General features: G+C 37.2%; 1 protein-coding gene across 1 annotated transcript in view; it reads left to right on the forward strand.

Annotated features, from left to right (window-relative positions):
• LOC139740623 (cubilin-like) overlaps positions 1-16,477 on the forward strand; it is a 113,483-nt gene extending 97,006 nt beyond the window's left edge. The window contains exons 57-66 of the mRNA XM_071651206.1: positions 5,754-5,974; positions 6,958-7,163; positions 9,412-9,574; positions 10,669-10,874; positions 11,574-11,718; positions 12,687-12,868; positions 13,607-13,775; positions 14,403-14,644; positions 15,144-15,281; positions 16,368-16,477. Coding sequence (XP_071507307.1) covers positions 5,754-5,974; positions 6,958-7,163; positions 9,412-9,574; positions 10,669-10,874; positions 11,574-11,718; positions 12,687-12,868; positions 13,607-13,775; positions 14,403-14,644; positions 15,144-15,263 — 1,654 coding nt within the window. The 3' untranslated portion in view covers positions 15,264-15,281; positions 16,368-16,477. The remainder of the gene's footprint in view (positions 1-5,753; positions 5,975-6,957; positions 7,164-9,411; positions 9,575-10,668; positions 10,875-11,573; positions 11,719-12,686; positions 12,869-13,606; positions 13,776-14,402; positions 14,645-15,143; positions 15,282-16,367) is intronic.
• Positions 16,478-27,109: the final 10,632 nt, after the last annotated feature.

Here is a 27,109-nt window from a genome sequence, read left to right on the forward strand (position 1 = left end):
CACTAAAGTCTTGATAGTCTTGTAGGAATGGGGGATCCCCATGCACCCCTCAGGGTGTCTATTTGATTTTTTTTTTGTTTCCAAGTAAACATGGGGGGGGGTCATTGGCGGCCATTTTTGATTTGAGAGGAAAGTCAGTAAATTCTGTAACTTTTGAACTTTACAACATACAGAGATAAATATTACATTTCTTCAGGGTAACTGTGTCATGAGAAATCGATTGAGATGGTTATTTATATGATTAAAGCAAGTTTGATACAAGAAAGGCCAAAATACGAAAAATTTGGTGTCATTACACTGTAGACTACCCCAAATCCGTATACATACATGACAGACTACCTCAAAAAAAAAAATGACTTAGCACTTTGTCTTTAGATCATAGCTCAAATATGGTGTTTTGTATATTAAAAAAAAAAGATGCAACATGCAACTCTAAGCATTTTGACGCCTCACTTGTTGAAATCAAATGAAAAATGTAAGCACGATGGCAATTCATATGCAGATACCCCTGAAATAGCAGATCAAAAGAGGTGAACATACAAATTTTGATCACAACATGTGAAAGTGACTAATCAACAAAATTCAAATCTAAAATATAATTGAACACTTTTTGTGTGCATTTTTTATTTCATTTAATTTTGTATTTGAAGAGTTTGAGTAAGGGTACTTTTAGAAAGGAAATCACTGTGCCAAAATGCTCTGTCGGTTTCACAAATTTAGGTGCCAGATTGTTATCATTAAAACTTATTTAAGATTAAGTTGAAAATGGTTCATTCAAACGTATTTGTTTAAAGCCTTCCTGTCTGAAAAAAAAAAACATATGAATTTTAATCAGTTGCAATATATATACATATATATATATATGTATATATATTTGCCGTTTTGGTTTTTACATATCAAGTATGGAATTAACGCATATCGAAAAAAGTAAGACAATATGACTGTACTTTTTCATCATCATCATTCTTATCCTGTGCAATCATACAAACCACAGATGCGGTAAGCGATATGTTAGCGTCTGGCTTTACACTTCTGCAATTTCCAGTCATCATCAATGCGATCATTGTAATCAATATCTGGCTCCTCCTCTTCATCCTCCTCAGTCTACGCAGTAACTTTCTGAAGCAAGTCAATGAGGGAAAGGGAAGGATAGGGCCACTTGGCCACACCGGATCCATGATACCGAAGGCTGTCTTCTGCCACCTTTGTCCAGGATAAACGAGGTAGCGCAGCAGAAGATTTGCTAGTCAGATCGCTTGAAGATGGCAAGGTGGTACCCGTCGTTCACACATTGAAAGTGTGAAATAAGGTTGCCTCTGCCAGGTGGGAGCAAGGAGAAATCCACCTTGGATTTGGTCATCAGTTGCTCGCCCTGTCCCACCATCTGTTTCAGCATGATGCTGCGAACGCCATTATAATAGACTTCTCCCGGGCCTTGCTATACATTTTATGCATGTGAATGCTTCAATGTCATCTGTCACCTCTGGCTCCACAGACCACCCATCACCAAGATTTGTGAGGAAAAAACACTCAACTTGGCATATTGTAAAGTCGTATTCTAAGATTTCAGTAGTCTTTAATATGATATAATACTGAGCAACTTATTAGATTTCAGTGAAATACTTCTGAAATCATCAAATCAAACAACTCTCACCTGAATGCTATGTGGGTGGCTTTGTAGATTCTTTAGGAGTCCAACTTTTCCCAACCCATGAAGGTACTTTAATTGTTACATCTTCCCCGGTGAAAACATTTATACATGTACAGTCCAAGTATTTTGGTACAGTAATGAGCTCCCGTTGATTCTATATGCAAGTTAATTGACATTCACAACCCGGCAATACGTGACCGTCCGTTTATTAAGAAAGATACTACATTGTAGAATGGATTAAGCATGGACCAAGGGGATCAAGAAAATGTGTGTCTGTATTCTTCGCCAAAGCTACCTTGTATCCAAGCTTAGCAGCGCACTTGAGGTAGAGCACGACCCTGGTGTCCGTCTCCTTATACTGGTTAGACAGTCACTCATGGATATTGCACCATTGTCTCCTGGAACATGACATTGTGTAAACAAAAGGAATGTATAACAGAAATCACATTCTCTGAAGCTTAAGTGATTCCTGTTACATTCTTTTTGTTCATCCAATCATCCCAGGGGACAAAAAGCTCTGTCCATGAGCTGCTGTCTAACCAGGAGAAGGACACCAGGGTAGCGCCCTACCTCGCAGTATTCCACTATTAAGCTTGGGTGCAAAGCAGCTGTGGTAAGGAAACCAGACACAGGCATTTTCTTGATCTTCTTGCACCATGCTTACTCCGTCACCCTCACTATCTTTCTTGATAAATGGACTGTCGAGCATTGCCAGATTGTGAATGTCATTGAACTGGCATACAGAATCAAAGGGAGCTGGCTACTGTACCACAATATACTTGAACTACATGTGTTTACAGGGGAAGATGTAACAAGTGCCTTCAAGAGTAGGGGCAAAGTCGAACCCCTAACGAATCTACAAAGCCACCCCATGTAACACACAGCATTCAGGTGAGAGTAGGATATGACATTATGATTTCTGCAATATTTTACTGAAATGTGGTAAATTGTTCAATATTACATTATAATGAACACTGCTGAAATCTTAGAACATGACTTTAAAATGTGCCAATGTTTTTATCCCCCACTTAAATCTTGGTGATGGGTGGTCTGTAGAGCCAATAAGAGGTGACAGAAGACATTGGAGCATTCACATGCCTAATGTATGACCAAGGAGGTATGGCTTCTCTCATATAAACCTCCTTGGTATGACCATAAGAGCTGGAGAAGTCTATTTACAGCAGCATCATCCAAAGTAAATGATGGGAGAGGGCGAACAAATGACGACAAACTCCAATGTGGATTTCTTCATGCTCCCACCTTGCAGAGACAACTTTATCCCACACAATAAATGTGTGACCCTTTGCCTTGCCATCTAAAAGAGATCTGACCAACCAATCTTCGGATGCTCTATGACCACTTTGAACCTGGGCAAGGATAGCAGAAGATAGCCTTTGTTATGATGGAGCCAGTGTGGTCAAGTGGCCCTTTCTTTCCGACCTCCCTCATTGACTTGTTTCAGAAAATTACTGAGGAGATGAGGGAGGATGAAGAAGAGGAGCCAGACATTGATTACAATGATCGTTTTGATGATGACCAGAAATTAAAAGCTGATATATTACATAACCGCTTCTGTGGTTTGTACAGTTACACAGGATGAGAATTCAGAATACTTTTAGGAAAGCGAAGTCATATTGTGTTTCTTTATTTGTTCAATATACGTTAATTCCGTACTTCATGGAAAGCATATACACATGTCACAGATGTTAAAATATATAGATGATGACTGGCGGCAGAGGGAACATACCCAATATTCCATCCGAAGGGTTTGAAATGCTATTAAGGGAGGTTATAAGTGTGGTGTGGTCCTAGGCCTTAATTCTGTCATTTGTTACGTGAAAATGTTTTCCCATGGAAGAACATTACAAGAACGAATGTACCTCCATCACGTGACTGTGTTCAGCCAATCACTAATCGGTATTTGACTAACCCATTTAAAATATCATTTTGTCTGTTGAAAGTAGCTTGAATATTGTGTCTTGTATCAGACAACTTTTCACCGAATTCGAAAGAAAACTTAATTCCAATCAATGTGAACTTGAATTGAATGTATACAGGATGTAAGCACAAAAGCGATTCATATGCAAATATTTCTAAATTGAAGTAGCAGCAATCCACATTGATTTACAGTCCCTATTCACAGGGTAGATTTTCGGCTGTCAAATGAAAATTTTCTCTTTGTTTTCGGACAATAAGCTTTCAACAAATACATTCGAATCAATTGCTTTTTTAACCTGAGTATAAATAAAAAATATTTTGGCATCTAAATTTTTGAAATCGGCTCAGGATTTTGGCACAGTAATTGTTTCCTTGAAAAAATCCCAACTCAAACTCGTTTTCATGTCATTTATTCATTCATTCATTCATTTCATTCATTTATTTTTCATTTCCAACAAAAACATATAAATATATTACAGGAATTGAATACAGTACATAAATTCCACCATAATACAAAATAAGGGATAAGTTTACAGAAAAATTGTAAGTATACGAAAATGTTGGAAATGGGGAGGAATGCTAAAAAGCTCGGTTTGTAGGATACATTCCCCCCACACGTAATGCAAGAAATTATATGATCGATTGACTGATATACATTGAAAATGGATGAAACAGAGAAAAACCTATAATTATGTCAAGACAGTTGAAGAGGTCTACTTATATGCCGTTGATGTTTTAACGCATGTAATTAAACGCTATCATGTGTCATGAATCTTTCAAAATAATGGCCTCCTACGTTCACTTCCCTTCACACATGCATGCATGTTCACATGTATGCTTTATTTTCATTTCCAATCAATATACACAGGTAATACACAATGAAACGAAATTGAACTCGCACAAAGAATGTTAAATTACAGTTCAAGTTTTATCTTTGTCCATTAGTCGCTTTCACGTGTTGTGATCAACATCATTATCACGTGTCATCTCCTTTTAAGGGTAGTTGCATATGAATTACCATAGTGCTTAAATTCTTATTCGATTTCACCAAGTGAGTGGATAACAATGCTTGAAATTAATTTTCTCTTCAGATTTTATTTAATGTTTTTGACACAAAACAAAAAAGGCCTATTTGGGCAATGATCAAAAGACAAAGTTGTTAGTCACTTTGTGAGGTAGTGATCGGTGTAACCGATATAAATTTTTTCATATTTTGGACTTTTCTTGTATGAGACGTTTTTTAAATCATGAAAATAACCATCTCGCTCGATTCCTCATGTCACATTTACCCTGAAGAAATGTTTTATTATTCCTTGTATGTTGGAAAGTTCAAAAGTTATAGAAATTAATGATTTTCCTTGGAAATTCAAGATGGCCGCCAATAACTCCCATGTGACACGATTTTTACTTGAAACAAAAAAAAATCATCAAATAGACACCCTAAGGGATAAAAAAAGGAGGGTGCATGGGACCCCTCCCCCATTTCTACCGGACTGTTAAGAAAAAGTGGTTAGTCACTCTTTGGTGGTATGAGATTTTCATGTACATGTATATATGGACTACTTGGGAATATTTCTAGAGTAAACGACACTGGTTTTCCTCGCATTTTTGGACTTTTCTTGTATGTAACTTGATTTAATCATGTAAATAACTATCTCAAACGATTCCTCATACCGTATTAACTCTGGAGTACTGTTTTGTTTTTCCCTGCATGTTGTGTAATTGAAAAGTTAAACCATTTGGGTATTTTTCGGTGAAAATGACACCGAAATTTGCATGCTTTTAGGCTTTTCTTGTTTCAAACTTGCTTTAATCATGTAAATAACCATTGCAATCGATTCCTCGTGTCAAGTTTACCCTGAAAAAATGCTTTATTTCTAATTTTATGCTGTGTACTTCAAAAGTTATGGAAAATAATGATTTTCCCTGAAAATCCAAGATGGCTGCCAAGATGGCCGCCAATGACCCCCATGGGACACGAGTTTTTCTTGGGAACAAAAAAATTCATTAACTAGACACCCTAAGGGTTACAAAAAAGCAAGTTAAAAAAATGTGTTCGGGGGGTGCATGGGGACCCCCCATTCCTACCAGACTATATTGATCTCTCTTTAATAGCAAACATACACATCATATTGTCTATTTCACTTTGTTTCCTTTTGTCAAGATTTGAGACATTTGAGCTGGAAGCTCACAGCAACTGTGCCTATGACTACGTGCAGATCTACGATGGAACCGATTTCAGCACGCCTCTCACGGGACGCTTCTGTGGGGACGTGACACCAACTGGATTCTTCTTCAGCACTGGGAACTCCATGCTCATCAACATGGTGACCGATTACTCCATCACGGCAGCAGGCTTCACAGGCGCATACGTGGCTACTTATGGTGGGTACACTTCATAGAGACGGACTGATTTTCCTACAAGACGCATTTCCCATAGACACCTGCCCCCATATACTCAGAACTTGTCCTCAACGGGTGAAGACGGAGCAGCTGTGCCTTATGAATATCTGATATGGCTTCAAATTTTGAAGCTCACAGGGATGCCAGATTTCAGGCAAAGGCCGAAATTCTGACCCTCGCAGTATCAAAATTCAGTCTCTTTCATGTACACGGCTGCTTCTTTTAGATGATTTTCAGGTCCTTTCTTTCTCCGTTACTGGTATCCCTGAACTCTGTTTGGTATTAACAGCCTGTCCAATATGTATTAGTCAGTCTCAGGATAAAAAGATAAACCCTGAGTAACATGTCATGCTAAGATCGATAATTAGTTGAAACAAAAACCTGGAAACAAACTTACTGTTGCGACGTTTCACCAATTATCAATTGGCTTCTTCGGGCCAATGATGCGCCCGTTGATAGAATGGCCCTTATTTGATTCAACCAATTATTGATCGTGTACTTCGACTGGATGAATGAAAAGAATTATAGTACATCAGTCTATGTTATGCTAAGATTGATGCGTAAAGTTTTGTTTGCTTCTATCTGTACTAAGTTGCAATGGCAAATAAAATGATATTCATCATCAAAGTCTTCAATACATTCTTGGTCACTGGAGATACCCCAACAATATTCTATCAGGCAGCATGTCATTCCTTACATTTTGACAGATTTTATTTTTATTCAAGGTCCATAAGTGAAATAATTTCATTATTTACTTTCCCAATGCCAACCCTATGGAGTAATGCATTCACAAGTTGTGGATTGTAGCTGCATTTTTGTATAATAATCTGACATGGACAGTAAGTAGACTAAGTACAGCATTTGTATCTCAGTTTACTGGTCATTAAAAACCTGCTGTACTGATGGTCCAATACCAGCAGAGATGTTTGAATGACCACATCATCCACGGTATCACTTCCATGCAGGACCTGCCCAGGGCTGTGGGGGTACGTTAACCGATGTATCCGGCAGCATCAGCTCCTTCGACATAAACAACGATGGCCAGTATGAGAATTCTGTGGACTGCAAGACCCAGATTCTCTTGCCCGACATCAACACGGCAGTCCAGCTGAACTTTACGGGGTCGTTCGACGTTGGGAGCACTGGAAGCTGCGATGGAGACTACATTGAGGTGAGCGTAGTCCTCCATGGGGAGGATGTAACAGAGATTGTGTGGTCTGACAAGCCTGCCTGACTTGTATTGTAGACTTTTTTTATAAGCCACTTTAAAGGGAAATTTTCCCCAAAGTATATATTGCAGTATTAAAAGTGAATGTGACCTTTTTAGCTCAACACATCAGTAAAGGTTGAGGAAAATTAGACCATTATTCAAAGTTTATGCATTTTAAAATTTTAATGCCATCATTCATCACTGGACAAGAAGACTACAGCAGTGTGTGATGTCACTGTAGAAGAGCCTATAATGAAAACATGAAGATAATTCCACAAGATTTCATTTTTTTGACCTCTATTACTGGCATATGATAATGATAAGAGTATTCCCCCTGGTTTTTGAAAGAGCTATGTCAATTTCTCTTTCATTAGAAGCTACAAAAATGAACTATTATGACATGAATTTAATTGTTAAGAATCAATAAGAAATATGCAAACTGATACTGAACTAATAATAATCTGAAACCGAGATTGAGCTGCCTATATTACTGTTCTGCCTGACAAGGTCTTTAAGAAATGACAAACCTAGTGCATTTCAGCTGGAGTCTGCTGCCATCTGAAGTTCAATATCCATCAACTGATTTATGTACGTGGTTGTATATGGTATGCTTGAGTAAACTATGCATTTTTTGCATGCTGACATGCATGCTGAGAATGGGTAAAATACTGTTGGGTTTTGCAGAAGTTTTTTTACCACTACCTATTATTTTTGGTCCTCAAGATAATATCTGACATGAAGAGGAATCACAAATTAGTTCTCATTATCAAGCATGAAGGTCTGTTGTGAATTTTTATACAAATGGTGCACAGGCCTGAGTGCATCAGTCAGAATTATGGGCATGAGGTAATTATGCTTAACCCACGAGGTGGCACCAATTAGATTTAGGCTAAATTCCATAGTTATCGCATGCACACTACTCTGACTGATGCATGAAAAGACATGTGCGTCATATGTTTTAGGCCTATAGAATGGGTAATTTTCTTGCCAAAAATCAATTTTCTATCATGTTACCCAATGGCAAGTTTTCTGGATACATTTCCTTTTTGCTTGCTGTAGATGAAAGCCCGATAATCATGCATCCAGTACTTCAAAACCGTGCATCCAGTATTTAGTGGATGCATGGCAAAAGTATTGGATGCTTGATTTTCTAGCCAATTTAGGCATCTCTTACTGAGTGCACAAATGCTTGCTTAGTGCGCGAGCTTTAGCTACAAGTGCACATACTCTTACTACAAGTGCGCGATATTTGACTCAGCATGCGGCCAGTAAAAGAATCAATCCATAGCTCTCGACCAATGAGATCGAAGGATTCTTGCCACCCATTCTGTAAATAGTGTTGAAGGTGAAGGTTATGTAAAAGAAGGATCATGCTTGTTTCAGAATGTAATGATTATATGTGACCGTGCACCTCCAAACGAACATAAAGTCGCACACACTGATTTTGAGTGAGGACTGAAAATAAGTGAAATGGGTCAACCTAGCCGAACTTGACTTTTTCATATTTTCTGAAAGAGCGGATCTTCTTTTACAGTATGCTAAAATTTGGTATCATAAAACGAGCGGGAAAGTGTGTTTTTTTAGCAGTTTATCTCGAACATTTTTGGTAGAATAGTGTGATTAGGTGTGTCTTTAGAATCCCTTTTTCATTTCTGAAAAACCTTGTCCACACTCTTCACTTTCAACTCTAATAACTTTTGAAAGGATAGTGCTCCTGCTTTGAAAGTTGGCATTGATTATGGACAGAATGTGCTAATGAGGCATGCTTAATTTCAGTTTAATCTGATAATCCCTTCATTGTTGTTACTCTGGTGGTTTACTTCCTGTTTTTTGTCCCATTCATCGCACAGCCAGCAGGGCTTGGTAAAGATTAAGCGCTTGAATAGACACTGTACTTCAGAGCCTCTTTTCTCAGTTCACACTTTTCATGAGTTTGTGCTTTCTTTCCAATATTTAGATAGGTTAGGAGAGTCCATTTTATTTGAGTTATACATCATTTTAAAGCTTAAAGTCTGCTCTTTCAGAATATGGTATTAACTAAAAATTCATGTCTGGCGACTTTCTGTTTGTTTTGAGGTGCAGTGTCACATATGTACAAAGAGAAGGCACAACTGTCCATACTGCATACGACAGTCAGATTGCTCCAGTTAGTCTTCTGAAGTAACCTTTCGGTCACCTCTCTATGGATTCTGTGTTGTCTCACACTCAGATCCGGGATGGGCTTGGCTCCTCGGCACCATTCGTCGGGAGGTTCTGTGGAAACAAGGCACCCCCTCTGATCACTCTCTCTGGTAACAAGGCTTACGTCGTCTTCCACACAGATGATACAGGGACGGGCTCTGGCTTTACGTTGGCCTACACATCAGTTGATTGTAAGTATGTGTGACTGCAATCAATCTATTGCTGGTCCTTTGGTAGGTCATTCAAATCAGGACACGGGTGCTATGTCCTAAGGGTTTTGTATGACTTTAGCTATCAATTGCAACCAGTTAAAGGCTATATTTAAGAAAGATGATTTCAGATTTTTTGTAGATCTTGTTACATATGAAATCAATAAGTAAAATTTGTATTTTGGAAACATTTGAGATTTTTTATCATGAGATGTTGCTGAATTGTCTTAAAAGTCAGCAGCAGAGATTGAATCAAATTGTATCAAATCATAATTAAACCATGGTACAGTTGAACCTCTCGTATCCGGACAAGTCGGGACCGGGGCTCATCCGGATAAGGGATTTGGCCGGATACGGGAGACTCAATGCTTTATACATGTACATATACATACACATGTACTGATGTAGCCCATTGTAGTACCACATGTAGTAATGTGTATACTGCAACCTTTTCATTGTTACGTTTGGGGATGTTTCGGGATGTTGAAATGTCTGAAGGTAAGCAATTTGGAAGGAATATTGATGCAATGTATGTTAATCATATTGGAAGTAATATGTAATTCATGTGTGTTTGGGTAGGAGTTCTCAAGGAGTTGGGAATCCCCCTTTCTTCCCGTAATTATTTTTTAAAAAAAATCACGGCGAGATTGCGTCCGGATAATAGAGAGATCCGGATAAAGGGAGGCCGGATAATAGAGGTTCAACTGTAGTTTGAACTGTAATAGGTCCTGTCATGAACCCTGTGTGTAAATGGCTGTCTTAATGCTCTGTGGGTGTTGGGAGAATATCAGGTAGTCCAATAAAGACAGCTATCATTCTTGTACAGTGCACTCCCATTACAACGAGCATGGTTATAACAAAATTCCAATTAGAACAATATAAATATTCAGGTCGCAAAATAATTGTCTCTAGTATGTTTTTTATTGTTTGGTTGTTTAGTTGTGACAAAATTTTAATATAAGAAAAGAAAACTGCCGATCCGGAGGACTTTGTTATTACGGGAGTCCACTGTATTAGAAAGTCACACTGTTTAAATCAAACATAGTCATACAACAAACTCTTTGCTGTCTCTGCAGTGCCATGTGGAGGAATCCTGTACGCCGCTGACACCCCGCAGACTCTAACCTCGCCCAACTACCCAGCTAACTACTCGATCAACCAGCGTTGCGGCTGGACTATCGACGGCACCAATGCCACCAACAAGATCAGGCTGACAGTCACAGATCTCAGTCTGGAGAATGACTGCGACAACGATTACGTCGAGTTCCGTGACCAGCCAGAGGTGATTCTTTGCTCTATACACGCCTGTAGCGGATTATGATGTCAATTTGGAGATGATCTCTGCTAGGGTTAGGGTTAGCACGGTGACCTTAACAGATGGATTTCTGTTAAAGAGGGCAGTGAAAATTGTGCCATGTTCAGGTCACATAATTTATCAAATGCCAGTAGTAGTTTAACCCATATAATGCTAATGAGATCAGGTATTTAGACCAATTACATCACAACTCTCTTGTTAGCTTGCATGCTAATCTAAACTACTTCTACTACTACTTTCACCACTGCTACTTCTCCTCCTTTTTGTCTTCTTCTTCTTCATCTTCCTCTTATTTCTATGGGAGTGTGCTTGTTTACGATGACATCATTGTTCTTATCATTGTTATAGTCACATATTGTATTATTGTCTTAGAAGTCTCTTAGATGTTAACATCATGTCAAGTTCCATCCTGGAAACTTTTACTTCTGATACTTTTGATGATGTTGATGATGATGGTATTGATGACTATCATTGTTATTGTTATTATTATTGTAATTGTATTTATTATCTTGTATATTCTTTCTGTTGAATGATATATAGACCATTATCATTGATGATTACCCATTGCATAAATGCTGTTTCCTTAATCATTATTGTCTTGATTGTACTCAAGTGATATTAGTGGAAATGTGAACTGATCGAGGATTTCATATTTGCTGCTCCCAGAATTCAGGACATGTTCTGCGTTACTGCGGGACCAACATCCCACCGATATTTGATTCCAGTGGACAGACGGTCTTGGTCTACTTTGCAAGCGACTCCGCTCCCAGAACTACCTACAAAGGCTTCTCCTTAGAGTACCAGATAGCTGGTAAATTTCCTCTTTCTTCTATTTCGGTCAGCCATGATACTGTATATGTCATATATTTTGTGAGTCTGAATTTTTGCGAATCGGGAATTCCCGACGATTTGCGAGTGGATAAATTCGCGAACTTGGAGTCCTGTCCTGAATGGAGAATCGTACATGCGTACGTCACGTTCACATCGGAATCAGAGTCAATACTTTCGCATGTCTTTAATTTCCCAAATAGCACCTGACTCCCAAAATTCGTGAACATAAAAACCTTGCGAAATATTCGGCGTATACAGTAGATAAGACAAGTTCAGAGTACATCGTAAGTCTCATGCATGTTTTGCTTCTGGCTCAGGTGAGCTACTGCAATCCTTCTATTTTCTTTTCAAAATTTAAAGATTGAAGCTATTCGGTGCAAATTACAGAGTACAGCTTTTCTTGAATTTTGTATTGTAAACATGTCATAGCAACTCATCTATTGTCATGTTGTAACCCAAACACAGGCATTTTATTTCATTGTTTTTGGCATATGGCTCCTGGGAAATATGTATGGTTTGGGTTATTTCTGCATTCAAGCAGACGAAGTTGTCGTGAATATGCATTTGTGCCAATTGTGTGTAGCTTGTTCGGCCCAGGTTGGAAGAGGAATGGATCGAGACTGGGGACAGTAGCACTGAAGGTGAGGGGAGGAATAAAGTTTTGTTGTTACTTATAGTCTGGTACGGTGGTGGTGATTTGTTTTGTCGTCAGAATGTGTGACAAGTTGTTGTGCCACCAATATTTTCCTCCCTTCCGTAATAAAGTATTTTATGCCGTTGAAAAGAAACTACTGAAAAACATATTGTTATTAACATTCTAGAAAGCTATTATATATCGGTAACTACTAACTTTTTTTCTCACTATTACGTAGAAAGAAGCACCAGTATCTTACAGTCTAGTCAATTTGTCTGAACCTCTGTTTGATATTCTTTCCATTCCCTCCTTAGACTGCAACAGGAACTACAACACCACCCATGGCACGGTGATGTCTCCTGGTTACCCGAACATCTATGACAACGGCCACAATTGTAGCTGGCGCATCACCACCCCAGCAGACACCTACGTCGCCCTCTACTTCACCCACTTCATCGTGGAGGGAGCCACGTCCTGTGTCTTTGACAGTGTCACTGTGAGTGCTGTCTCTACTCCATGTAGTCTTCTATGATTAGAATACATTAACTCTTTATCCACCATCAGAAAACCTGTGTGTACAGGATTTCACTGGAATTTTGAAGTGGTAATAATGAGAGGGTTGAACCAAGACAAAAGGGCCATTCTCCACTAAAAATGGTAATGTTTTACACCTCTTTACTACTGCTACTAAAAAACACTCTGTTAGCTTTGCCCCCCCCCCCCCTCCAAGAAAAAAAAAATGCTCATGGCCTGTATGACTTGTTTGCTGTGTAACTTGTTGCCTGTATGATTTGTTGTTGTCGAACTTGTGCACCCCAAACTATAGCCAGTTGGAACTTAATCTCTTGAACCTCCATGGTTTTAAACCAATGTGATATGGTCTATGAGCAGCTTTCACAACTTAAAGATTATGATTTTTGCCTTTGCATCAACATGCTGTTGTTTTTAGTTTGTTTTTGTTCTCTGATTTGCAGAGGCTGGCAGCCCTGACAAAGTTGTTTCATGTACCAAGGTTTAAAGCTTAACATTTATAGCACCAAGTTGCAAAATCTTCTGCTATAAAGGAAACTTTAGGGGAAGACAAGGCAATATCTCGGTCAGTGTCATGCAGGTAGAGAAAAGTATTATTTTTATGTACATTTAATGAAGAACAGGTATGAAATTGATTCCCAAGTTTGTTAATTAATCATCTCTCTCTCTCCTCTCTCTCTCTGATCCGAATAAAACACGAAAGGTTTACAACGGCTCAGACAGCTCGGCCCCGATCATAGGAACCTTCTGCGGGAACACGGTGCCCCCGCCGATCTTTGCCAGCGGGAATGAGCTCTACATCCGCTTCATTACAGATTTATCCATCACCTATGGAGGCTTTGATGCCACCTTTACATCATCTGCTGTCCAGGGTGAGAGCTACAATATAGATTACTGTCAGTCAGTGGCTTTCATGATCTACATGTATCTATTCTTTTTCTCTTTTTCCCCTTGAAATCTGCACAGCCAGGCTGATTATAAATGTTCATGTGTGTTGATGTGTTTGTGTATGAATGTAAGTGCGACTATGCCTCAAATGTTTTTCTCTGTTTTCTGCAATAATTGCATTTATTTGGTTGTTTGTACTGTGTAATTCTTGTTGTATGGTCTGGTTTCATAATTGTGTATCATGATTCTTTGAAGATGTCAAATGATGCAATGTTTTTCAACATTTAGTCCTTTATTAAGATGAACCTGGAATACCAAAAGTAGTAGTTTAAGTTGGGTTTTTTGAGGGAATAATTGAATGCTGTGAATTAATTTCTGCTGTTAAATGGAACAAATGTTAGAACCCTGTGTGACAGTTTTTTGCACAAACTAGATATTGGAGAGTGAGGGTGCATCTGTGATGAGAGTGTCTGTGGCACTGTGTACACACTCTGCAGAGATTCATTTTGACACGTACACATCCCAGAGAGGGGAGCAAAGTATGACCTGTGATTCTTACACCATGCTTTAAAGTGGGTGACAAAGTTCCTGTATATCTTCCCCCTCCCCAGGTTGTGGTGGTCAGCTGATGGGACGACATGGCAGCTTCACCAGCCCCATGCACCCCGGTGAGTACCCAGCCTCCCAGACCTGTGACTGGAACATCGAAGTGCCGGCTGGGGGGCAGCCAGTCACCCTCTCCTTCACCAACTTTGCAGTGGAGGGCACAGAAGGGGAGTGTGCCCAGGACCGGTTGGAGGTATACGACGGGACTGACGCCAGCGCACCACTCTTTGGGCGCTACTGTGGGACGGTGAGTGGGTCTTGTTGATATCATTCATTCGTGCTAAAAGAGCTAGACACCAAAACCACAAACCAAAAAGCAGAAAGAAAAAAAAATGTTTACAAAATTATTGTAAAAAATTATTCCATCTGTGTCTGAATGCCCAGGCTCAGACACTGTCTCATCGCTTCTCTCTCTTTTTTGTTTATTTGTTAGTTTGTTTGTTTGTATGTTTGTTTGTTTGTTTGTTTGTTTGTTTGTTTTGGGGGGGAGGGTTAAGGGCAAGTTTTTATAGGAATTATGTATAATGTGTCAATGTATTGCCTTGTTAACTTGCAGCCGAGGGCAGGGTGCATTAATGTACACATAATTGCCTCATATGGAATATGAATGGCAATCTTATGAAATTATGATTGAACTGTCATCAGTGATGTACATATATGTGAAGATTTGTATTTTATGTATAACCTGAGCATGTATGAATTTCATTTGTTTTTTTTTTTCTTTTTGTTTGTGTTTACTCCTGCAGTCACGCCCTGCTGACATTAGAGGAACTGGCAGAAATTTATTTGTCCGATTTATTACAAATGGGCAGAATCCGTCGGGCAATTTCCAATATACTGGTTTCAGAGCTATATTTGAAAGCTGAGGTCATAAGTATGGTGAGGTAAGCTGAGAGAAAAACATTATCTATACTTGTTGCAGTTGATCTCTATTTTTGTTTATTATTTTGTTCTGGTGATAAGTGGAAGAATGCTTGAGTACTTGATTGCATGAGCATATTAGAAGTTGTCTGTATATATTGTTTGTTTATTTGTTTGTTTGTTTGTTTACAGTGGCCCAATTATACTTAAGAGAGGAAAATTTTATTTTTGAATGTAAACTAATTACCATGCTCATTATTTGTTTGCAAGAACTTGCCACTTGAATCATGAACGCTAGCAAGAAGTCAGTGAATGTGCTGTATCTTGTGGAGACTACATGTGCCAAAGCTCTAGGTGTGTGGAACTAGGCATTGGTAACAGTTGAAATGTCAAGGGTAAAATTGTCACAGTTTAAAATGTCTGGGGCAAAAGCAATTTATGCACATTTTTTTTTTCCTGCCCCTGATGTCTTTCACATCTTACATTATTACCCGAGACATTTTTTTTTTTCCAGTGACATTTTTACAGCTGACATGTTGGGCTCAATTTCACAAAATTTAATTTTTCATGAAAAGTACACATTCAATCAACTTGATACTGACATAATGATATTAACCCATAGAGGACGAGTCTGGAGTATACTCGGGCAGGTGTCTATGGGAAATGCATGTTGTAGCAAAATCATTCCATCCTCAATGGGTTAAGGGTAAAATTATTCCCTCACATTTCTGAAAGAGGTAAATCAAGTGCACTTTCATTGTACTGGAAAAATGAAAATATGTTGTTGTTTTTTTTCTTTATATTGTCGTCCATAATGACATCATGAAGTGTAGTAGTCTCCTTATCCAGCAGTGATGGCACAGAAACTTTAAGAATGCATAACTTTTAATAGATTGTCTGGTTTTCCTCAAACTTTACCGACGATGTTTTCTACAGATGTTGCTGCTTGCACTCAAACCAAATATATATTTGGGTTTCACTTTCCTTCAATTAATCTTGTCTCTGATGTAGAAATATTTCCTTTATGATTTGATGAATTGTGATATGATGGAGATGTCACATATGATTTCATTTGTTGTTGTCTTTGTTCTTTCATTCTCTTGTTTCAGCGTACCACCATGTTCCTGAATGATTCGCTGCATGATAACAAACACATGTGACTCTCATACCTTAACTACCGATATAAATACATGAATGCCACATTCCCAACCTCGGCTGTAAGTCTTCAAATGACATGGGGTCAGTGTGTGATAAGTGTTCCTGTGGTGAACTGCTAAACACAAGATTACAAATCTTTTATCTTTTCTTTCTTTTTTCTTTTTTTTTTAGAGGAAACTTGTGTAGAAGAAAATTGTCAAAAAAAAAAAAGCAACACAGACCGAACAACTAATAGATGACAATCATGTAGTGAAAGTAGAATGTGTGTTAAGCACATTCACAAATTGTATTCTATTGTATGTATTCATGAAATAAATTGATTTGATGTTGCTATGAATGGAGAACTAGTGGAATGTATGTCAAATTGTATTCTATCTCATGATATCGAGTTCTATACAGATAATAAAAAGTTTATGCAAGAAAGTATTATATATGTGTGAAGGCAAAATATGTACATGTATTTCACAACTTTGCCAGGGAAGTATGCATATGGAGGTCTCTTTTTAACTTTCACAAGCAGTGAGTGCCAATATTCAAAATTCAATTAAGTCTGCACAAACATTGCAAAAGTATTCATATGTTGATCAAAGATATGATAAGAAACTATACTCTGCTTGTTGCAAGTACCAAAGGCAACACCAAATGTTTTTCAGTGAAGTACTTCCTCCTTGTAAACAGAATGACGCATCAGATTTAAAGTATGTGTGCTAACTCCTGTTGCCCATTTTTACTCGATTTGAGTCGCACAAAGTGTTCAGTTTACCATGAAGGAAGCTACTGTGTGAAAAGTCAGGGATGAGAAATGCAAAAAATAGGAAACAAAAGAGGGGAACTTTGTCACCCCAAAAATAGCAGGTTTCATTAAAAAAAATAGTGAACAAGAGATTGTCATCATGCATACTTCTCTGTCACATTGTTCAGAAATTACTTCTGTTTCTCATGTTTTCAAAGTTTTACATCTAACTTTGTAATGATGTGGAGTGAGCTCTATCAGGTTGACTATCTGTGGTATGTCTCAAACTTGATCAAGGCTAAATGTCCATTAAAAGTAACTGTATTTTTTAGCAGTGCATGCTTTTAGCCTGTGGTGGTAATATTCATATGTACATACTTCAAAGAGTGTGCAACTATGTGATCATCATTTCTACTGAATCTGATGCTGATGTCTGACTTCTAAGTAATCTTCATTGTTTATACATGTGATGCTCAGTATCTAACAAAATGCTTACAAAACTTCCTGGCGATACTGTGGAAACTCAACATACAGAAAAGGAAAATGTGACAAGAAAAATCAATCTTAGTAGCCCCTGTCAGTTATGACTAGAAGTTCACTCTCTTTTTTATTACCTTCACTGCTAAGCAACATAAACAAGTGTAGAGTAGTGTATATGTATATTTTGATAATTATGATCACACATAGCATATGCTACCAAGTTCTAACATTATAGCTGAGACACAGGATAACTCTTTTATCTACATCTGCTATGATTAACTTATCCCATAAAGATTGACAATGTTATACCAGGGTCTTAATGAGTTCATCTTTCATTATGTATTGATTATACACTCTTTCTTTACTTCATATTCATTCTGAACAAATTATTTCTGGTGTAGATTTCTTACTTCATCTCTGAAGTGTCCTAGTGAATCCTAGATAATGAGATAATGAATACATCATATTTAGGGAGTCTAATCTTTTGCGAAATGGACTTCCCAACAGTTTTGCAAGTGGTTGAATTTATGATTGTGAAGTACAGTAATGAAAGAAATATGTATGTGTGCATGTTTCACTTGTGTCAAAATTTCATGTTGTTGAATTTGCGAGAGCACCCCACTCGCAAAATAAAATAAAAACCTTGCAAAATATACATATACAGTAATTTCTGTGTATATGGGAAACAGGGACTCATCGTGTGCTTCCAGAATGTGTCTTTCTGATCTTCTCCTGACTTTTCACCTCGGTCATCTTCATCGTGTCTCCTCCTCCTCCTCCTCCTCGTCCCTCCTCCTCCTCAACCTCCTTTTCTTCCTGTCCTCTGTTTCTCCTACGTCTTCTACTCTTTCTCTTTTTTTTTTTCATTCTCTTCTTTCTTTCCTCTGTTCTGTTTTCCCTCCTTCATTGGCTTTCTGTGTTGCTGCCTTTAAAAAAGTACTCTGTACTGAAAAAAAAAGTAACAACCACTAAGACTTACCATTCCAAAGTGATGAAATTTGTTTGTGCTGTGGTAAGGAAGTATGTTTTTGTCTTGATGGAGTATGCTCGGTTGATAAGATAATTCTCTCCACTACAGTGCTTTTCAAAAATATAGATGCTGTGGTTATTTTAGGTAGAAGTTTTGCAATGGAACGAAATGAAGCGACAGACCCCCTGCTGGATTTTTATTGTATTCAACACTCAATTTGACTTGAGAAGTGGAACAGAAACATGACAGCTGCCAATTCCACTTTCAAACTTTGCCAGTATACCAAGAAGTAATTTATGCACCAAGATTTTTGACAGTTTCCGTGTCAAAAGAAGAGGTGCGTGAGAGCAATGACTCTAACTTTCAGCCAGTCTCATCGGAGATTAGCAATTTGCTTCATCATGGTATTCGAACTGTGTCAGGGATTGTAAAGTTGTAAAGGTTCTCAGAATGTCCATGTAGGTTTTCTTGTTTCATAATGCATTTCAAATTGCCCTCATAGAGGAGGGTTTACCAGGTATTACTTTGAGCTTTGCTGTACTTCACTATACCTGAACTGACTTGATATTTAAATGCACAACCACTCATGATAGTTTTATGTTTACCATTAGCTCACTATCAAAGTTCCCTACCCCTGTCAGATTACCCATGGCCCATTTATGTTACCTATAGTCCAGGTCCATGTTGTTAGCACCTTTCAACCTCATTCTATTAAAGAGAAAATTCACTTCTAAGTGATAATGAAATTCTGATTGGCCAATAGAACATTATCTTAATGTTTAGCCTGTGTTGACTTAAAGCTATCCTGTATGTTGTGGTAAATTATATGAAATGAATATGCTTATAGATGATAACTGGAAAGCTTTCAATAGCTGTTAGTCCTTGTTTGATTTTGACATCAAAATTTTCTTTGATTTTAGAAAAGGCTGTAAGGCTTCACATGCAGTTCACAGGATGATAAGGTAACTTTTTTCTTGTACAATTGTAAATAAAAGAAGTCTTTCTACTGACTGTAAAGTTTGCTGCAGTCACAACTTGACATTGATTTGAAAGTGTGCTAGGTTAAGGTATTTTTGGCATGAATCTGGCATATTGTTAAAATCTTATTCATTTTATCATTTTTGTTATCTATTAATTTTTAGTATCAATTATCAATTATATATTCTTATTCTTATTTGTAGTGGTTACAGTGATGTGCACTATCAAAGGTTTGTTTGGTTTATCTTTTTTTTTTTTTATTGCTACTCCTCTGAATGTACATGTGCTAGGCTTTTTTCAACACGATTCCTCAGGAATCTAAAGAGGCTTTACTGGTAGGAGTGTGGATTTCAAGTACTTAGTAGTTTTAAAGAAAAAAATACCAAACTCTGGTGCTGACAGAAAAAAAGAGAGTCAAATCAGGAACAATGAATTATGCAATTTCGAAAGTCTATGTAAAATACAACTGACATGACTGTGCTAAAGAAATGCACTACCTTTTTAGAAGTGCAACACGTTTGTGAATTGCAACACAAATAAGAATTGCAACACAAGTGATTCCTCCTTTTCATATGAGGTTTCAAATTTGAACACAATTTTGCTGTATTCCTGCTATGTCTTCTGTCAGAAATTGTTCACTTTCATCAAGCTCTTTTCATGCACTGGAATGACGCACTGATGTAATTTGTCAGTAGATGTGTAAGAGGTAACACACAGATGTAATCTTCCCAACTGTTAGTTGAACATTAATTTCTCTGCTATTCCCTGCATTGTCTTTCCCATTCCAGCAACTATGCATCTTATATTTCTACATTTTTTGTATGAAATCATGGAAAAACAGTTATATTTTTGATACTAGATTAAGATAAAAATAAAGTGATGAGAACTTTAAAGAAAATGCAGTTGAAGTGATGTTTACAGCATGTTTCTGAATGATTTTGTTGTTGTTGTTGTGCAAATCATTTTAAGTGCATGAAGTAGAGTAGCAGTGAATATTCCATTATGTATTGTGTGTATTGTTCCATATGGCAGTGACTGATAATAGCTGATAATATTACTTAATGTCAGTTATGGGTAGAAGTAAACTATTTGGAAATGTTTGATCCTTTTGATCACATTGACTACAAAATATGTTGTCGAGTGCCTCCAGCACTGCAGCGTGTGTATAAGTCACTAGTATGTAAACACAACTGTTATATTTTATCGTGATCATGTCAGTGTGTTGGATGTTGGGAAATAATCAAATCTGGCGTGATCATGAATCTTCCTTTCGTACATTGAGGAAGGACAAAGTTATTCTTATCTTCCAATATAAGAAATCTTGGGAGGAGATAATTATGGATTTTGTGTCATTTTGTCTATGTTTCATATTTCATAGCCCTGTATCAATCACGTGTCCAATGCCCTGCTGTCTGTATCACGGTTTCTGTGACTCATGTCTTTATTTGGTCTATCATGCCATGTTATCTGTTTGATGCATCATAAAAAACTTCATTGTGAATTCATACATCAGAATGCTGTGAAAAAATTGTTCCATGTATGAATAGAAGTGATATGCTTTGTATACGGAGATTTATTAAAAGACAGAGACAAGAATTGGTAGTTTTCATGAAAAGAGCAAGTTTATTAATGTGTCTTTTGTTTCATTCGTTTCCAAGGTTTTTTATTGTGATATTGACATCGGAATGTATTAGTCTATACTTGTCTCTATGTGTATTTTTTATTCCATTTATGACATCAAAACTCTCATGGAATCGAACATTTATTTTTCTTGTCATGTTGTTTTCACACTTTGGATGACGTTTTTCGTTGTACCAAACCAAACCAAACCGTACCAAATCATATCAAACCAAACCAAACCAAACCAAACCAAACCAAACCAAACCAAACCAAACCAAACCAAACCAAACCAAACCAAACCAAACCAAACCAAACCAAACCAAACCAAACCAAACCAAACCAAACCAAACCAAACCAAACCATGTTCAGTTGTTAAGAGTGTGAAAGGAGTTACCTCTACACACAATCTCTGAACAAAACGTCCGTCCACCTCTCCATGCACTGATCATTATTACCTCTAATACCCCGACAATTCGTTTAGCCATGCACAAAGTTATCTTATTTGAATACATGAACTTAAACACCAGCTGCCGCATAATTATTATCTTTCCAATTTCAGCCACTTGCCTGGAAGTTAATAAATAAATGAATAAAATAGAAATTAATAACCTTGATGGATTTCCTTGTGGAACTGACTTTTAGAAAAATACTGCGGAGACTATGCAATGGTTCTTTCAATTCTTCAGCACCACCCACGCAGTAGGCACATAATGATATTTAGTTATACATGTACTAAGTTCCGTATATAACTCATACCTAACAAGCATCCCTGGACATTTTCTCATGTTCTCAAAAAAAAAAAAAAAAAGAATCAGTAAAATGCAAACGTCTTTGTGACTATTGAGGTCAATGATAAGAGGTGGCTTAGATTGCTTCAGCGGTCGGGAATGAAGACGGCTTTGTGGAATGACAAAAAGGTCGGGTACAACTGAGGTTGAGAGCAATAACATTCTGAGATAGACTCGGGTGTAGCTCAGACTGCACCATTCATATTAATCGCATGCAAACACTTTAATCGGTGCGACATTTTCTGTTTGCTCGACATAAAATTTAACAGAGAACATTTGACTACTGAAACAAAAGGAAGTGTATGCCGAGACTACACGCAAAGTGCTGAGGTCGAGTCAAAGGAAATGATTTGGGTGAAACTGTGTTTCTTCATCTTATCATGGGGGCTCGTAAACTGTTGACAGTGCTTTTCGTTATTCTACTAACTTCCACAAAAATGGTGAGTACACCACTGACTGCAGAATGTGATCAGAAAAACAGTCGTGTTTTGCTATTATACATTGTATCTTGCACTTGCTTAACTATAGCGACCTATGAAGTAAACCTATTAGTGATTTGCGTAGATTAAACTTTGAATAATTACGATGGTCCAACTGAGAACTACAGTATAGGTTTGTACCATTATGCCATAGGGCCTATGTCGAAATGAATTATTCATTCCGTCTTGAGGTTCGAGCATGGTAACTTTTCGACTTGTAGCAGAGGTCTGCCAGTGCCTTGGTGTAACATTTAATATCCCTCACTTTGCTATCACTTGTGATACTTTTTTTTTTTCCTGATGGTCCTTCTATAGTGTTCGTTATTTTACTAAACATACAATAATCATAAGTCCAGGTGCCATGTTCTGAACCCTGGTTTACCGTCTGCCCGATGTTTTTTGATGGTTTTAGCAATTTTGAGGGTGCTGAATCCAAATCTGGATGATGCAACTCTTGCATCATCGAGGTTTTGGAAACATTGCATCAACCATATTTGGATTCAGCACCCTTAAAAAGGGTAACACCATAATTTATTTCAAATTCATTTAGGATTTATAAGGAAGTACGTACATTGGAATTTTATTTTTGGTGACTATCTGGACATGAAAAAGAAATCCTCATTGATTCAAGGATTACATCAACCAGATTCGGATTATAGGGTAAACCCATCAATGTATTCTCAATTTTAACTTTAGACGGAAATACTTAGTATCAAAATTTCAATGTTTGGCACCCATTTTGGATATCTCAAAACCCTTCGGGATATAAAAGTTAGCATATCCATATTCGCATTCAGCACCCCCGAATTGAGTTGAAACCGTCAAATCTTTTCAACTTCTCATCACCTCAAAGAAGTATAGATAGAGGAATTCAGATTTTGGTGGCCATCTTCAATATCTCAGAATCCTCAAGAGCGCAAAAGATGCATCATCCAAATTTGGATTTAGCAACATCAAAATACAATAAAACTTGATTTTTGTCTATTTTCCATTTATAAGGGTATGTATAGGACTTTCAGATTTTGGAGGCCATTTTGGCGGCCATTTGAATATTCTAAAACCCTCAAGGATGTAACATCCAGATCCGGATTTAGCACCCTCGCAATAGGGGAAAACCATCAAAAAATATTCGGCGGACGGTAAAACAAGTTATGCCCAAAATCTGACTTTGGCACCAGACTACAGTACAATGTAGTTAAAACCAGACTTAAAACATACAACATAACAATAACAATAAGCAACCATGTTGAAATCCACATTGACTTATTATTATGCACATTATTTAAAAAAATCACGCAATATGTATCGTCAAACTGAAAAAAAAAAACCTTGAACAATTTTTCTTTTTAAACACAGATGTATTCATACTGGCATAAGTATTTTCAATGATCTCCCCGAAATATTAGAATATTAGACAGTCAGATTTCTTTTAGAAATGCTCTTAAATCTGTCGAAAATTTTCATAGTATACATGTACTCGGAGTTCACATTGAAGTATTTGTTTAACCTGAATGAAGATAAACACCTCAGATGATTGTTGTTATTTTGTTATATTGATATTGGTTTTAGAGTATGTTTAGTCTTTGTTTCGTTGTTTTTCTTTTCGTATCACCTCTATGTTTGATTTGATTTTGTTTCGTTCTGTATCTTTGATATGTTCTGTTTAGGCCTATGTCAAATACTTTGTTCACGGCCTCTCTGAAAAACAGCCTCTTGCCTGGTCGAGGGCCTTTAACCCCGCGATCATATAAAATAAATGAATAGATAAACAAACAAACAAACTTACAATCTCGGCCCATCTGAAATGCGCTAGAAAAATATTGATCAGACACCGCAGTCTCATACTAACACAAATAGAATTGTTATTATACTGACATATTCAGCAAAATACGTTTCAGAAATGGAAGTAATGGTGATATAGGGGAAAAAAAATAAAGTGAAACTGCAACTTTTCTCTTTATCATTTCTCTTCCGAATATACTGTATAAGGGAAATACATTAAGCTAATTTCTCATTTTGTAGTAACATTTTCTATACCTTATAATTGTTAACTTATGTTCGTATGATTGTTATTCCAGTTTAGTTGGCATGAAATATGACCTACTATGTATGCGCGTTAGGTCTATGAACACTTACAACATCTCTACCCAGAATGGGTTAAATCAATAAGCAATATTGAAATATTGAGTGGAACGAGTCAAGAATTTATCGTTATTTAACTTTTTGGTGTAATCAGATTTAATTCATTATTGTTTCTCTTATCCAATGGTTATATCAAGCAAATGAGTGATTCAGTACGCATACAATGGTGCTTTTGCAGTTGACAAGTATACATGTTTTTTATTATGTTACGTATTTTTCTATCAACTGTTTGTGTCGTTTTGTTGTATATACCTACTTATATAATTTGCATTCGTTGTTTAATCGTATACACCATTGTATTCTTACGTGGACCCATTTGAAAACCAGTCTTTGCTCTGAAAGAGCTATGCACCCTCAGATTGGACATAAATAAACAAAACAAAATGTGCCCTAAATATCTATTTTTACCGTTGCTAAATAAAGCACGACAACAAAGGTATATAAGTAATACATTTATATTATCATGTTTTCTATCCAAAAAGCATGATGATCAAACTTTCTAACAGTTCAAGTATGATGAGCCATTTCTGATTAAAAAACTGAAAAGTCTTATACCATTCAGCATGTTCAGGGGATGTATTCATTAAACTGCCACATCAGTTTGACTTCAAGAGCTTTCTATGTGTAACAATCAGAAAGGTTGAGCAAAGGTGTCTTATGAGAATTTGAAAAACATAAGGCGTACATAAAAAAAAATGAAACATCCTATATTAGCCAAATTTCTTTGAATTAAGAAAATAATGTTTCTATTATCATGAAAACTCTGGATCTAACTTGCCACGTTGTTCTTTATCTTCTGCATTCTGAAAGCATATTCAAACATGTAATACATCTCTATGAAACTGACTGGCATACAGTATTTTTCAAAAGAAGTTTTACTGTAAATAATTATTTTTTTTTCACATGCTCAAGTAAAGAAGTTCAGTCACTTTTGCATGCGACTTTTTTTTTGTTGTTGAAGTCATTAAGGCCCGTTCACACAGCCCAAAAGTCGCGTAAACGCATTAATCACGCAAGAAATTAGAGCCGTACGCGATACATGCGCGATTTGCGCATTTCGTGAGTTTGTCTGACGTGGAACCTTTGTAGTTGTCCGTCGATGTGCGCCGGATCGGCGCTTTATGCGATTCCAGGTTTTGAGCAGCTGAAAACTTGGCTTCGTGAAAGAGTTTACGCAGTAGTGCGCTGTTTTACGTAATTTTTGCGTATAGTTTTGCGTAGTTCTTACGCGGACAATGCGCGAAATATGCGTGGAATATCAGTGATTGTTTACAAAAATGTTGCCACTATCGCGTTCATGCGCGAATCATGCGCGATTCATACGCAGTTCATGAGTGATAATGCGCAGGTTATGCGTGGTTTTCCGTAGACCTCAGTCGTCGGGCACAACCACGTATTCGCCCCTATTTTGGGCCTGTGCGTGCCTATGCGCTGGAAGTGCGTGGTTTGTTAGTGATTTTTGCGTGATCTTTTTGTAGTTCTTGCGCAATTCATCGGTGCTGTTCATCGCGTACTTAAATCAGCGAAAATGCTCTAGCGGACAAGCACGCACAACCAAATTTCATGCGTGATTCATACGTTTACGCGACTTTTGGGCTGTGTGACCGAGCCCTTAGTTTCAACTGAAAGACAAGACATTTATGTACTCCCCAGCCTTAGCATTTAAAAGCGGTTTGATATACGTGAATACGGCTCAAGGGATTCAGTCTAATCGACAATCATGTGATAATTATTTCTGCTGTTTAGAGCCTCTATTCTTCTCAATCCCTATTACTAGATTTCATGATTATTACATTCATAAAAACAGTAAACATCCGCAATATTGAAGGGCTCATCGTTCTAGTCTTATTCTAGATCTACAAGTGTCGACAGGGTAGCTATATCATGCTTATCACATACATGTATAACAGCTAAGATTTTTTTCCCTATTCATGCTGAAACGAAGAATATTTGAGCACGCACAGGGAAATGAAATGTTCCACTATCACTAGCAGAAATAGATAATGAGATAACAATTCACCCTGAAAACAGCCAGCCCTACTTCATATCCATCGGAAAACTCTTTGTTCACTAATGTAAAATAAGTAAGAATGTGCATTGAAAAAAAAATAGACATATTAATTATATTGTACATAATTAGTAAGAAGTGACAGAAATCTATTACCCTTATGTAGAAGATTGTGGTACATGTATACAAGTTTAAAAGTTTTATTTTTTTTCAACTGAACTGAATTTGAATTGATATAAAATGCATTTTCACCAATAACAGTACAGATATCTGCCCTTCTCACTATCACTAAGAAAAAGTATTGGTAGAATTCATAAGGGTAATAAGACAAAATAGCCTTGACTTTATTTAAGATGCTCATTATTCACAAACTGCCATTACTAATTGCGGATTCAGACTCTGTGTTTTATAATGAGAACTATCAAAGTTTTGAAGTTATAATGTTGGAGTTTCTTTCTGGAAATCAGACTTATTCATCCTCCTTCTTAAAAAGAG

Source organism: Diadema antillarum, unplaced genomic scaffold (genome assembly GCF_040938485.1).
Source record: "Diadema antillarum isolate AM-2024a unplaced genomic scaffold, OU_Dant_1.0 seq00000870_RagTag, whole genome shotgun sequence".
Classification (NCBI taxonomy): Eukaryota; Metazoa; Echinodermata; class Echinoidea; order Diadematoida; family Diadematidae; genus Diadema; species Diadema antillarum.